Raw genomic sequence first — 12,445 nt, forward strand, 5'->3', positions numbered from 1 at the left:
TAATGAATTTCTTCATGTGGATTGAAAGAAAAGTCTGTGGGGTCTGTCTACCATTCAGCCAGCATTACTGACAGCTGTAGGTACTTAGAGAATATTATTTTGTCAATCCTGACATGTCTTGTCCAGCTGTTTCAAAGATTTCAAATGAGGATGAATAAAGCCTTTGTTAAGTCTGTCAACAGGCTTCTGTCTCTGTTCTTCAAATCCAAGATGAGTTGAACAATTTAATACATAAAACTTCGGTCTTTCACAGCCTAGAACCTTTTTTGTTTTGTTTTGTTTTCTTTTTTTTCTGAGAAGAAGCTCAAGATTCAGTCAACTGCTCTCATCAGCTATTCTGGAAAAAGTATCTTGCTTACTTTCCACATAAAAAAAAGAAGACAAACACCCTTGAAAAATCACACATCCTTAAGCATTTCAATTGCAGGTACCTTAATTCAATCTCTCTACCTCTGTTTTCATTGTAGTGTAAATTGCATTAGTCCTAGCTATAATTTTTTCCTTTCTATTTCATATCTCAGTGCATTCATTGACAAACAGCTGATACCCAGGGTACTTGATTTCTGAGCAAAATTAAATTCTTTATTACCACTTCTCTGGTAAATAAGCATGAAATGGTGCATCCCTTTTCTACTATCATAACTCATAAATCACCCTTAGACTTTGGAGGATCCATGATCCACTGCTAACTTCATCCACATTTCAGTGGGGAGGTTTCAGTAGTGGCATTTGGTATCCAGCCTGGCAAAGGCTGAACCACCCAAATTAAGGTAGCATAAGTAAACCATTATTTCTTTATAAAATAAGCCATAGTGAGACCTCTGGAATGACCTCTTAGTGAAAATGGAGACTGTTAGAGCTAAAAACTTCCAATGCAAAAAACTCCCGTGGAAAGGGATTATGACTGCTCTTCAGCAGGGCTACAGAGAATGAGCACAAGCAGTATTGGCTGAGCCGCAGTAAGCCTGCCAGCATGTATTTTAATTAGGTACTGACTGAGTGCACGATGCATTACTCTGTGAAATTTCATACCCAAAGCCATCAAGTTTGAAACTGCTGTAGCTGATTACTGAAATATTTAAGAGCAAATTGACATGAATGACTAAAAGTTCCTACAGCTTTCCTGCTTGTAAGAGCTCTCATATAAAATAAAGCAACGCGTGCAGATTTGACTCAGATTCTGGAAGACAGATGTTCATGATAGGGGGTTATCGCCAAAGGTAGCACTAATTAATTGCTGCGAACAAGATGGGCGTTAGAAATCAAATGAGCTCTTTTGTCTAAATATGACGCCTGTAAGTGAGGATTTAAGCATGCTGGGCCAGATCTTCAGTCACTGTAAACTGTCATAATACTGTAGCAATGAAGAACAGCCAAGTACATGGCAAGAAATAAAACTTGCAGTGTAGGGTGTGGGTTTTTTTCAGGAAAGATTGGATGGGATTCATCTCATCTAACTTCAGATATCTAAAATGTAGATGTTCCCATCTGAACTCATGGCTCTCAGATCTTTTCATAGTTAAGGGAAGAAACAGAACTGGGTTACGAGTCAACAGACTGGCTGTAGACATTGAGTTTAGGATGACATGAAGTGAAGCTGGACATTTCTGACTGTATTGTTTACATGTCCAGTGATTATAATGGGAGCTTAGAGAGAGCAGATCATTTGTAGGAACTTGTAAATAAGGATTTTTATTGAGCCTAGTCACACTTACGATGGCAGTTTGTTGAGCCAGAAACTTTCCTGGGAACCGATGTCTCATTTCCTGAGTCCCATTTTGAAAGTTGAATGTTCTATGTTGGACACATTATGAATGTCTCATGCAGAGATTGAAATATTAACAGGATCTTCTGCTTAGTATGCAATCTGTCTGCTTGCATTTATTTCTATTTATCAGCGTAATTTCTGTCCCTATTGTTTGCCAAATGGAGTATTGTGCTGCTGCTGACTCTAATAGCAAATAGCAAAACTGAGATGACTGAAGGGAAGAGAAGTAACAGGAAGAACATATTATGTACAACTTTCTTGTTTTTCTTTCCTAACGCAAGATAAGTAATTTACTTGACTATCAGTTTCTTGGCAGTAAGATTTTTGCAAGCAATTTATATACTAACGCAAATGTCACAAAAACAAACTCTATGGTCACATTCAGTAACTTCAGGAGAATTTACTATATCTCCAATTTGAGAGTCCTGAGTTACAGACATATCTAATTCTTAATTTGTGTGGATATGTCTCATTGAACGAAAGCTGGTCCTTACACAAATGCATGTGCTTACTGCCCAAAGTGGCTTCAAGTGGCTATCTTTAGGCACCCGGAATGGAAAAATGCAGCAAGCACAATCCAAAATAGAAGGCTATTATCCTTGGGAAAAGTTGATACTTTTCTTTGGGAATGACACAGCCCTATTAGGCTACAGAGATGAAAGAGAGAAATGCTGTTGGCAGCTGAATTCTGGGCAAGGGGATGTGCAAATCCTTATTTTATGCATTCTTGCACTCTGTAAACCTGGTTCTCCTGTACATAACTCCACTGTTACTTTACTGAAATCCTCATAGTTACAAAATGTAAAATTGCAGTATTATTGCTATCACTGAAAAAGCAAATGTTTGTAAAGCTGTTTCTGATTCATTTACCTGCCAACTACTAAGTCAAATTTTAGAAGTTCCTCCACTAAAGCTGACAGTGTCAGGCAACTCTGTGAAGAAATATCATGAACATTTTTTGTTCTTGCTGTTGTTTTGTGTTTTTGTGTGTGTGTGTGTTTGCTATGCTGTGTGCTTGCAGAAAGGTAGAGAACAGCTCTTGGGGGAAACAGCAAAGAGAGAAGTGATTTTCAAATATTTCACTATAAAAGCTAAACAAGCAGTGATGTCAGACGATGGCAAGAAATAAAACAAGCATTGCATTGGCAAAAAGTTTTCTAAGAAAATTCCTGATGTGTCTGAGTGTGGTGCTGTGATGGAAACCCCCATACAGAAATCCTAAAGTGACTTGGGTCATAAACTGTCAACAACTCAGATACTGAAATACCTGAGACCCCCACAAAATAAATAAAAAGTGCAGAAAATTGCAAAATGTGCAGAATACATTTCTGATTAAAATCAAATAATAATAATAATAATAAAAAAAAGTGAAAGAGTGCCTAAAACAGACATTCCCATTCTGCTATGTGAAGATCCAAGACCTGCTTTCACAGAAGTAACTTGAAAGTTATTTGGAACTAATGCTTTCCTGAAATGGGACCTATGATATCATTTGTGTAATCAATATCACCTCCTCCTCCTTCGTGATCCATGCAAAAAAGCAGCTTATCCTTAGGAATAATAAATCCCTAGGCACAGGAAAAATTTCTTGGATAACCAGGGAAAACATTGGAGGAAGCCCCCATGAGACTTTAAACACAAATATAGCTATATCGATATTCACATGAACAACAGATCTCTGGATGATCGAAGTATCACCACACATTTGCCCCTTCTTTATAATCATCTTTCCAAAGTAGATAGTGGTCTTAACTATTTTTTCCATATTCTTTCTTACAAGTCCAACTACCCTCCCATCACGGACCAGCTGGGAGTGCATTGACCTGTTCTTTTTCCCCTAGAGAAAGGTGAAAGGAAAAAGTGTTGTCCTGCCCCAGGGTCAGGGACAGGGGGTACAAGTCAGTACCTGATATTCAATGTCTGCCATGAGCTGATGTCTACAGGTCAAGGACAGAACAGCACTGGTAACAGCAGTGATTTAGTGACATCTGTGGTCTTTTCTTCCCTTTACCCCTGGGTGGAACACCTGATCTTAAAACTCTGCTGCAAATGCCTTTGTTTTCCCTTCAGGATGGTCTTGGGATGAAGAGATGCTCCAAGCCTTATCTAGACAGGAAATTTGGCTCTGAAGCTACTTCAGAGAATTTTGGGAGTCCCACAGAGCAATGGTGTCCAGGCTGCCATTTGCACTTCCCAGCCTGTTTGCTGGAGCACCTGAAAGTCTGACTGCAAGGCACCCAGTCCAGCATCCCCCAGCGTGGCAGCTTGGCTGTCCCCCATCTGACTCCGGAAAGAGGATCATCTGGCAGTGCCTGCAGCCACCAGAACAATTTCCCCAGCCCATACAGGATCGGTGTTAGCTGAGGTTTGTGGGGCTCTGGGGAAGCCCTGAGCTGGTTGCATTGCCTTGGCAGTAGCATGTGCAAAGCACTGATCTGGTCATTCTGTCCCGAGGAAAAGCCCTGCATCATTCCATGAGAATATGGTGTCTACATGAGTTCCACGGTAAAGAAAGCCAGAAAATCTATTTTATGCCTAAGGGGTGATGCTTCCACCTCATTTTCCTCCTCCCTCCCTACTTCTAAGGTTTTTACAACACCCCAGAGACTTCACTATTAGGAAACATTTCAAATAATGGAACTTTCTTTAAATATAACCATTTTTTCCTCCATCCCACTTACGCTACTCATTCAAAAGTAACTGCAAGTACAAAGTTGCTGAGGAAAAAGCTATGTGCCTCTACATTGTCAAAGTGATTTCTCTTATTCTGAGCTTTGCTTGTTACCAACTCTGACCCGCCATTATTTCAGGAAATCACTACATTCATTATTAATAAGATCTCTCCAGCTAGCTTTTCTCTCTTGCAGACATCATTCTGGTTTCACATGTCATCATGTGCTCTTTTCCCTGTAGCATTTGCTCTTCTAGAAGCAGGCGGACTCTTCCCATTCCCTTTCCTAGCCTGACTTTTCTCAGGTCCAGCATACCTAGACCAACTCACCTGCCTCTTTGAAATTGATGTAGTTAAAAGGGGACAGGCAGTACAACACTTTCAGAGATTTGTAGCTGCTCTGAGCTGTCATAGCATCTCTGAAAATAGTTTATTTTTGTTAGCTTAGGAGATTAATGAAATACCTCTGATACGTATTTAGAACTGGATCTACTCAGATGTTGCACAAGAGATCTAAAATCTATTTGAGGTCCCAAGTGGGGACCCAGTCTGTCCACTTTCACCAAAAGTCTGCATCATCTGAGTGCTGACAGAATTAAAAGCTGCATTTTGCACTGTGTAGAGAGGCCCTAGGTAGAGCTGGAGACTACGGTCAGAAACTAAACACAGACTGTGTGGTGAAGGTCAGCCATAAAGTGCAAGAAGCACTCCACATCCAACCATATGCCTGTGATCACTGTGTACTTATCTCTTTCTGATCCCAGGACTTTTTCAGTCCAGGGTCAACTTCAGGAGAAGACACAGAGTGTGTTCTTTTAGAATACTCATAGGGCAGATGCAGCAACTGGAGCTCAGCCCCTGTAGACTGACCTTAGGACCACAGCTTAATACTTACGGTGTCCCACTTGGCAGATGAGCAGTCCAGTCAAGTGACCCCTGCCATTGCTTTGCTGGGAACACATTCCCAGGAGAGGGCTCTGGATCTCACCTGGAGAGAGACATTTGATATTTCATGTTGGTTCCCTTTACATTTACTGAAAGATGTCTCATCCCTCAGAGAGGTCAGCTAATATTTCAGAGGGACAAAGCTGGCACCTGATTCATTTCCACCCTTTGGGTACTTATGTCTTGTGTAATGTCTGCTCAAATATTCTTATAACTGCTTATCAAATAGGTGCACTGTAGAAACTCCTTAGGGTTCCAGACACGGCAAGAACTATATTGTGTTACATGTTACACCAAGAGCTGGCCGTGTTCCTCCTCCATCGAGAATGGTTTCTGTACAATTTCACTACTGAGAGCAGTGGGAATATTTTCAGGCTTAGGGTTGAAGACAGATATGTCTAAGTCCATCCAGGACTCAAGCTTTACAAAGAAAAAAAAAAAAAAAAAAAAACACAAGGAAAAGAGAATCATCCTTGTATGGTCTTAGTTGAAAGCAATATCTGAAAGTCATTAGGGTGACAACTGAACTGTTGGATTCATGCCACGATCCTAAATGGAGAAACTCTCCATCCAGCTGATCAGAATTGTCACGTTCTGCATTCCTAAACCTCTGTGTATTGATCTCATGGGTCTCAGTCTGTTCCCTAAAAGAATAAGGCTTGCATTTCATACACCACATCTGCATACCACTTATGTGTGTATATCTTTGTCTGTGTACATCTCTCCATCTCCATTTTAACTCTTTCACCAGTTTTACACATAAAGTCAAATGGTATTATGAGTGTTCCTACAAGTTTTATAAAAGGTGATGATTGTGAGAAGTGTCCCCAGGAGCACCACAACTGAAAGAAAATTTGCAGCATGAGCTCACCCCTTAAAGAATACAAGCAGATCTGAAGAGGAGTGACCTTGTAAGCAACCCAGTCAACTGAAAGCTTTGGCTGGACTTTGCTATAAGAGCTATAAACCATAGAAATGCGGCAGAGGGAATGATTTGTTTAATCCTTAGATAGTCACAGTTAGAAGTTGTTTTGTACTGTTTCAATACAGCTTTTAGCATTATGAGCCTCTGGTTCTGGACAGCGCAATAAACATAGATAAATCATAACAGAAAGCCATGGAGCAGTGTGCTGGAAAACCTTTCTGGTTTCAGGGCAGTGGACCTTTGCCTGTGCACACACAGCTCCAGGCTTCCTTTACCAGTTCTCATGAGTTCATGTAATCCCATTGCGTGTAAGTTTCCAGTCCTGGAGGTGGATGTTTAAATGCAATGAAAACTTGTGCTGGATTTATTCCTCCTTTTGCATTTTCATGAAAGCATTCTTATTAATTGGAAGCATGCAACTTTGGGCTATGGTTTTGTTTTCTTTTAATAATGAAAGAAAACAAACGGTGGTGTCCAACTGACAAGGGAGGAAAAACCAGGAAAGCTTAAATATTTAAATGCATTCAAACAGTTGAATAACTAAAGCAAAAGAGAAAATAATGTGTAGGTGTTTTTTCCTTTTTTCTTTCTGTGAAAACATTGCTGATGTGTTAGGAGGAGGATTTCAGGTCCACTAGTCTATGTAAGAGTCCATCTCCTTGCTGTGGTATGGTGTGATATGCTCCTGCATGGGATTATGTACTTAAGCCTCCTTGTAGGTGTTCTGAAGAGGGTGAGAAGCTGTTGCTTTATGCCTTTTTGATCAAATTACAAAAGGCAAAATAATCCAAGGCCCCAGAGAAAGATGTCCAGGCACTTCTAACTCAAAGTAAGCCTTGCTAGGTTTACGCAAACACTGAGGATTTGTTATATAAAAGGAACTCTTTCCTCTGTGCTATCATTACCTTTAGGCTAATCGATTTTGATTGACAAACAACAAAGGAAGGTAGTGGAAAGGCAGTGTCCAAGGTAGGAAAAGGCACTGCCTCCCTGAAAGGAGACTATTAGCAACAGGGTAGGCTTTGCCCATCAGAGGTGTCAGGCAGTGCATGGCACTGCTCTCTGTGGAAATCCAGCAACTGGGCTGGTAAGAAGCAGGTCATAAGTACTCTTCCTCCACAGTTGTGACTGATGCTTGTGTGCCTCGGGACACAGCTGGGCTTTTGGGGACAGTCCCAGCTGCAGCTGTGGGCAGGTAGGGACTGTATTCACAACACAGCTGGCTGTCCGCTGGGCAGATGGGATGAAGCAGAGGAGAAAAAAAATATCTCAGTTCTGGCACCAGGAGGCCCAGAGCTTGGCCTGGTGCCCATAGTCAATAGTCAAAAACAATACCACAAATGCAGCCATTGTATGGAGAGGCCTAGCTGGATGCAGAAGGCAGGGAGTAATTAGTCTCTGTTAGACCCAGGAGCTTTTGGGCCCCAATAAGGTCTGGCATCCAACTAGGCTGGACTCCAATTCCCTTAGCACCAACAACCTTCCTAGGGCAACAGAGCAGGGGGCCAGAAGCCCCTTGGGCAAGTGTGTCAGTGTGTGTGTGATGTGAAAATACGGGAAAACCTTGTTTTGTCTTCGCTTGCATAGGGGCCCAATCTGGCAAGTATCCGTTGATGAGAAGAGCAAGACAAATGTCTCTTGTTTCAGAGACCAAGAACACAAGAAACAGCCACCCAGCTGCCTTCGGCTTGCCTGGCTAGGAGGATGCACGTCCCCAGATGAGACATGCTCTTGGGGAGTCTCACAAGGAGTGGTACTGGGGGAGAAAGAGCAGCTGGGCAATAGCAAAGTTGATGTCTACATACTTGGAGATTTGGGGGAAGGTGTTCTGGTGAACTTGGTGACCGATAGGCTGAAACCCTTTTGCCCCTGGGGTAGAGCCCTAGGGTAAAACCCCAGTAAGCCCGAGACTTGTTCCTTGTTATCACAGAGGTAGAGGTCCTCACTGCAACTGGTAATGTGCATCTGAGGCATTTTGGCCTGTTTCTCCTTAGTCCTGGAGGCTTGGTACATGGTTCACATAGTGCCAGGGAGGATTCCCCATTGATTCCCAAGGTTGTAGGGTGGTCCACACTGCACTCTGTGTCTGAGCAGTGAGAGGAACCCATTGCTCATGAAAGTTTTGGGGAAACGGAGCTAGCAGTGCACCTAAAGGCTTGGTGGGGGAGGTTCTCATTGCTCCTAAATGATTGTGGGGGTGTCCACATTGCACCTTATTTTGGAGGGTGGTACCTATTGCACATACCGCGTGGTTAGGGGGAGTGTCGTTGCTCATGGAAACTTAGAGTCATAGAATCACAGAATCATTAAGGTTAGAAAAGCCCTCCAAGCTCATCTGGTCCAACTATCCCCTACCACCAATGTCACCACTAAACCATGTCCCCAAGCACCACGTCCAACCTTTCCTTGAACACCCCCAGGGACGATGACGCCACCACCTCCCTGGGCAACCCGTCCCAACGCCTGACTGCTCTTTCTGAGCAGAAATGTCTCCTCATTTCCAACCTGAACCTCCCCTGGCGCAACTTGAGGCCATTCCCTCTAGTCCTATCACTAGTTACCTGTGTGAAGAGGCTGATCCCCAGCTCCCCACAGCTTCCTTTCAGGTAGTTGTAGAGAGCAATGAGGTCTCCCCTGAGCCTCCCCTTCTCCAGACTAAACAACTTAGGGACAGCAGAACCCCCAGTACACAGGTGTTTGAAAGGATCCTCCTTATTTCTGGAGGTTTGCACTGAAGGCATCCCTTTTGCCTGGGGAAGGGGATCACGATAGCTCTTAGTGCTTGAGGAAGGGATGACCCCATTGCTCCTGGAGTATTGTGCACAGTGAAGTCCATATTGCACCCAGTGCCGGGCGGGGGGTGACTGACCTCTTTTGCATCCAGTGCAGGGGGAAACGGAAATCTAGACTATATTTCTGGAGGCTTTGGGGGTCGCAGTCCCCGACCCTCTCCCCCTCACGCCCCAGCCGCCTCCATCCCCGAGGCGTCCGGGGCGGAGGGCGGGCTTGGCTCCCCCGCCCGGCTCCCTCCTTCCCTCCCTCCCGGGGGTTTGCCCTGGGACACGCCGGCGGCTCCGGGGCTGGCTCCTCGGCGGCGGGCAGGGGGCAGGGGCAGCAGCAGGGGGGGGACGATGCCAGCTCCGGGGCAGCGCGGAGCCACCGGCTGAGCGGGCAGCGCCAGCCCCGGGGAGACCCCCCCCCGAGCCCCGCCGGCCCCTATGGCGGGGCGGGCGCCGCAGCGCAGCCTCCCGGCGGCGGCGGCCGCCGCGCTCCTGCTCTTGCCCGTAAGTGCCGGGGCCGGGGAAGGGGCGGCGCGGGGGCAGGCAGGGAGGGAAGGGAGGGCGGGGGACGCCCCACGAGCGCGGGGAGCCCGCTCGGTCTGTGAGGGAGCGGGGGACGTGCCCCGTCCCTCGCAGGTCCCGCCCGTCCCCCTCAGCGCTGAGGGACCCGTGCGGGTGGCGGCTAACGGTTCCCTCATGGATCCCGTCTGTTCCCTCGGTACTGAAGGGACCTGTCCGGGTGGCCGCTAATGGATCCCGCCCGTCCCCTCAGCGCTGAGGGACCTGTCTCGGGTGTCTGCTGACAGATCCCTCATGGATCCTGTCTGTTCCCCTCAGTGCTGAGGGACCCATCCGTGTGGCTGCTGAAAGATCGCTCATGGATCCCACCCATTCCCTCAGGAACCCGTCCAGGTGGCCGCTAACCGATCCCTCATGGATCCCGCTTGACTCCTCAGTGCTCAAATACCCTCTCCCCGTGGCCGCCCACCTCTGGGGGTGACACCATCCCCTCAAAGCCCTTCTTGGCTTCCCCTTCTCCGTGAAGAAACCGCCTCACCATCCCTTTTCCTTGGTCTTTTGGCAAAAAGGCCCAGCACAAGGATGACACTGGGGTCACAGCTCCTGCCCTGAGGGTGCCCCTTCCCCAGACAAAAAGGGTTTTCCTGCCACCACCCCGGTTGGGTGTCCCTGGCTGCTGTCCCCAGCCTCCCGCCCTGCTTGCTCTCCTCGCAGCATGTGCTCAGTTTCCATCACTTCTTCACGGCAGGGATCAGCAAACACTGGTGGTTCAGCCCATGCATCCGTCCGTGTTTGCTCTGACTTTCTCCAGAGTAAAACGAAAGAGGATTTTCCTTGTGGTCCTTCATCATCAGCTTCTCCCTGGGATGAGGTGTGGGAAAGATTAGCCTGTTTCAGTCTGAATTTAAAACGGCTTTCCCAGCCCACGCTCCTAAGTCAGGCTGACTTCTTTGGTGGCTTGTTTGTTTTAGTGATAGTTAAGTGTGTTAAGTGATACTTGCAAAGCAAATGCGAGAGGTTAAGCAGGAGACGCATTGGTCTTACTGGTAATTCGTTATGGCTGGTCCCACAGCATTAAAAAGGGGCAGGGATCCTTCTGGACTGTAGTGCGTTTGGACCAAAGAAAGAAAATCTGTTCTTTTTCTGGATGTTCTGCCTTTTTTGTTTGCTTGCTTTTATTGTGATCTAATTTACAAACAAGGGCAGATGGAAGACAGGTCTGGGAAAGCAAAAGGCTCCAAAGATGAGCAACAGTTTTGTTTTAATAACTTTGCAGTAGATTTCTTAGAAGACTGAGAATTTCTCAGATCTGTCAATGTCCTTTTTACCTGGTCAGAGGTCAGTGCACATGGGACTTCTTGCTAGTGAGGTTATCAAAAGTACGCAGGTACCCAGAGCTGCCAGGCTAATTCATTTTTAGTGAATCAAAACTGTCATGTTTCCCCTGTACATGTAACCTGCAGACAGTCTTTTCACTTTCCTGTAGTTTTGCATTTGAATTACTGCTCCAAATTTTGGTAGTTGGGTTGCTTCTTTAAAAATGAAACAGCTGCACTGAAAAAGAAAAAAAAAAAAAAAAGAACCCACAGATTAAGAATCAAAATGCCAAGTTTCCATAAAATGTGTTTATTCTGAGACAAATGTGTACTTCTGGTATAATCTGAGTGTGCTTATATGGAGGAGCTTGTTTGGATGTAGCATACGCATGTTTGCTACAGACTCGTGTCTATGTCTATGCATTATATGGAAATAACGCGCTGGAGCAGGATCTTATGTTTAGAACAGCTCTGAATGCTCCAGTTGTAGAAAAAGCAGAGCTTTTATGGTTTTGGGGAATGTTTTCACCTGCAAATACTGTAAATATTATTGGTAAACCTGTATCTGCTTTACAGGTGGCTAAAACTTTCCACCTAGAAGCTTAAGAACAACAGTTGAAAACTTTGGCTTGAATCCAAAGCTCTTAAATTCCCCTTTAACTTGAAAACACCTCAATGTTTTCTCAAAGTCAGTGGCTGTATTCACATTTGTGGATTTGAGAAAAGGCATGGCTGCTTGTGGGAGCCGGCCCTTATGTGATTAAGTAAAGGAAACAAGTTTTCACAGCAGCTGAGCAATTGTGCTTTATGGGAACTGCAGGTATGAAATGATGCAACTTTCTAGCGTGGAATTAGATCTGCCAGATGAAAATGCTGGTGCAAACGGCCTGTCAGATTTCACAGGGCTGGTCAGCAAGAGGGTGAAGACTTGCTTAGTAGGCTCTGAGATTTATGTTCTCTTAAAGGGTTTCTGTACATATGATACACTGGAAAATGCAAATACTTGAAAGTGAAAAAAAAAATAAAAAAAAAGAAAGAAAGAAAAAAACACGACACAAAGTTAAACGATTCTTTTGACATTTTGATATAGAGCCCTTGCTGTGCTCATGTAATTTGGATGGGGGGGGGGGGAGGATTATTCATCAAAAACAAAAGCAGAGCTTGCTTTAATTCATATTCTCTCCTGAAGCTGTTAAAACCAGAGCAGTTAGAGTGTATCAGCCAGTGGTGACAAGTTAAATAATATTCCTGGTCTAAGACTGCCAAAATTCAGTGCTACTGTGAACTAATGCAGCATAAATAACCCATTATGAGCAGCCTTTGCTGCTGGAGTGCTTTGACAGGGCTGTAGCCATTGTGTGATAATTGCGGTACGTTTGAAGGAGGTGGTTGTACGCAACGAAGAACGGCTGATGTTGGCTGACGGTGGTTTTGCCAAGAAACGTTTCAGTGATAATCACAGCTGCCCTTAGCCAGAGAGAAAGCAGACTTTTGCTTCTGTCCATGCAAGACATCTGCTTA

The 12,445-nt window shown here is 44.9% G+C and overlaps 1 protein-coding gene across 3 annotated transcripts in view; it reads left to right on the plus strand.

The window, feature by feature from the left end:
• Positions 1 to 9,386: 9,386 nt before the first annotated feature.
• The window catches only part of CRHR2 (corticotropin releasing hormone receptor 2), a 156,728-nt gene continuing 153,669 nt past the window's right edge, over positions 9,387 to 12,445 (plus strand). The window contains exon 1 of one of the 3 annotated variants that reach the window (XM_066991399.1): positions 9,387 to 9,593. In XM_066991399.1, the coding sequence (XP_066847500.1) occupies positions 9,528 to 9,593 (66 nt within the window). In that variant the 5' untranslated portion in view covers positions 9,387 to 9,527. The remainder of the gene's footprint in view (positions 9,594 to 12,445) is intronic. The other 2 variants (XM_048062354.2, XM_048062352.2) reach the window with 2 other exon arrangements.

The sequence above is a fragment of the Anser cygnoides genome, chromosome 2 (genome assembly GCF_040182565.1).
Source record: "Anser cygnoides isolate HZ-2024a breed goose chromosome 2, Taihu_goose_T2T_genome, whole genome shotgun sequence".
NCBI lineage: Eukaryota > Metazoa > Chordata > Aves > Anseriformes > Anatidae > Anser > Anser cygnoides.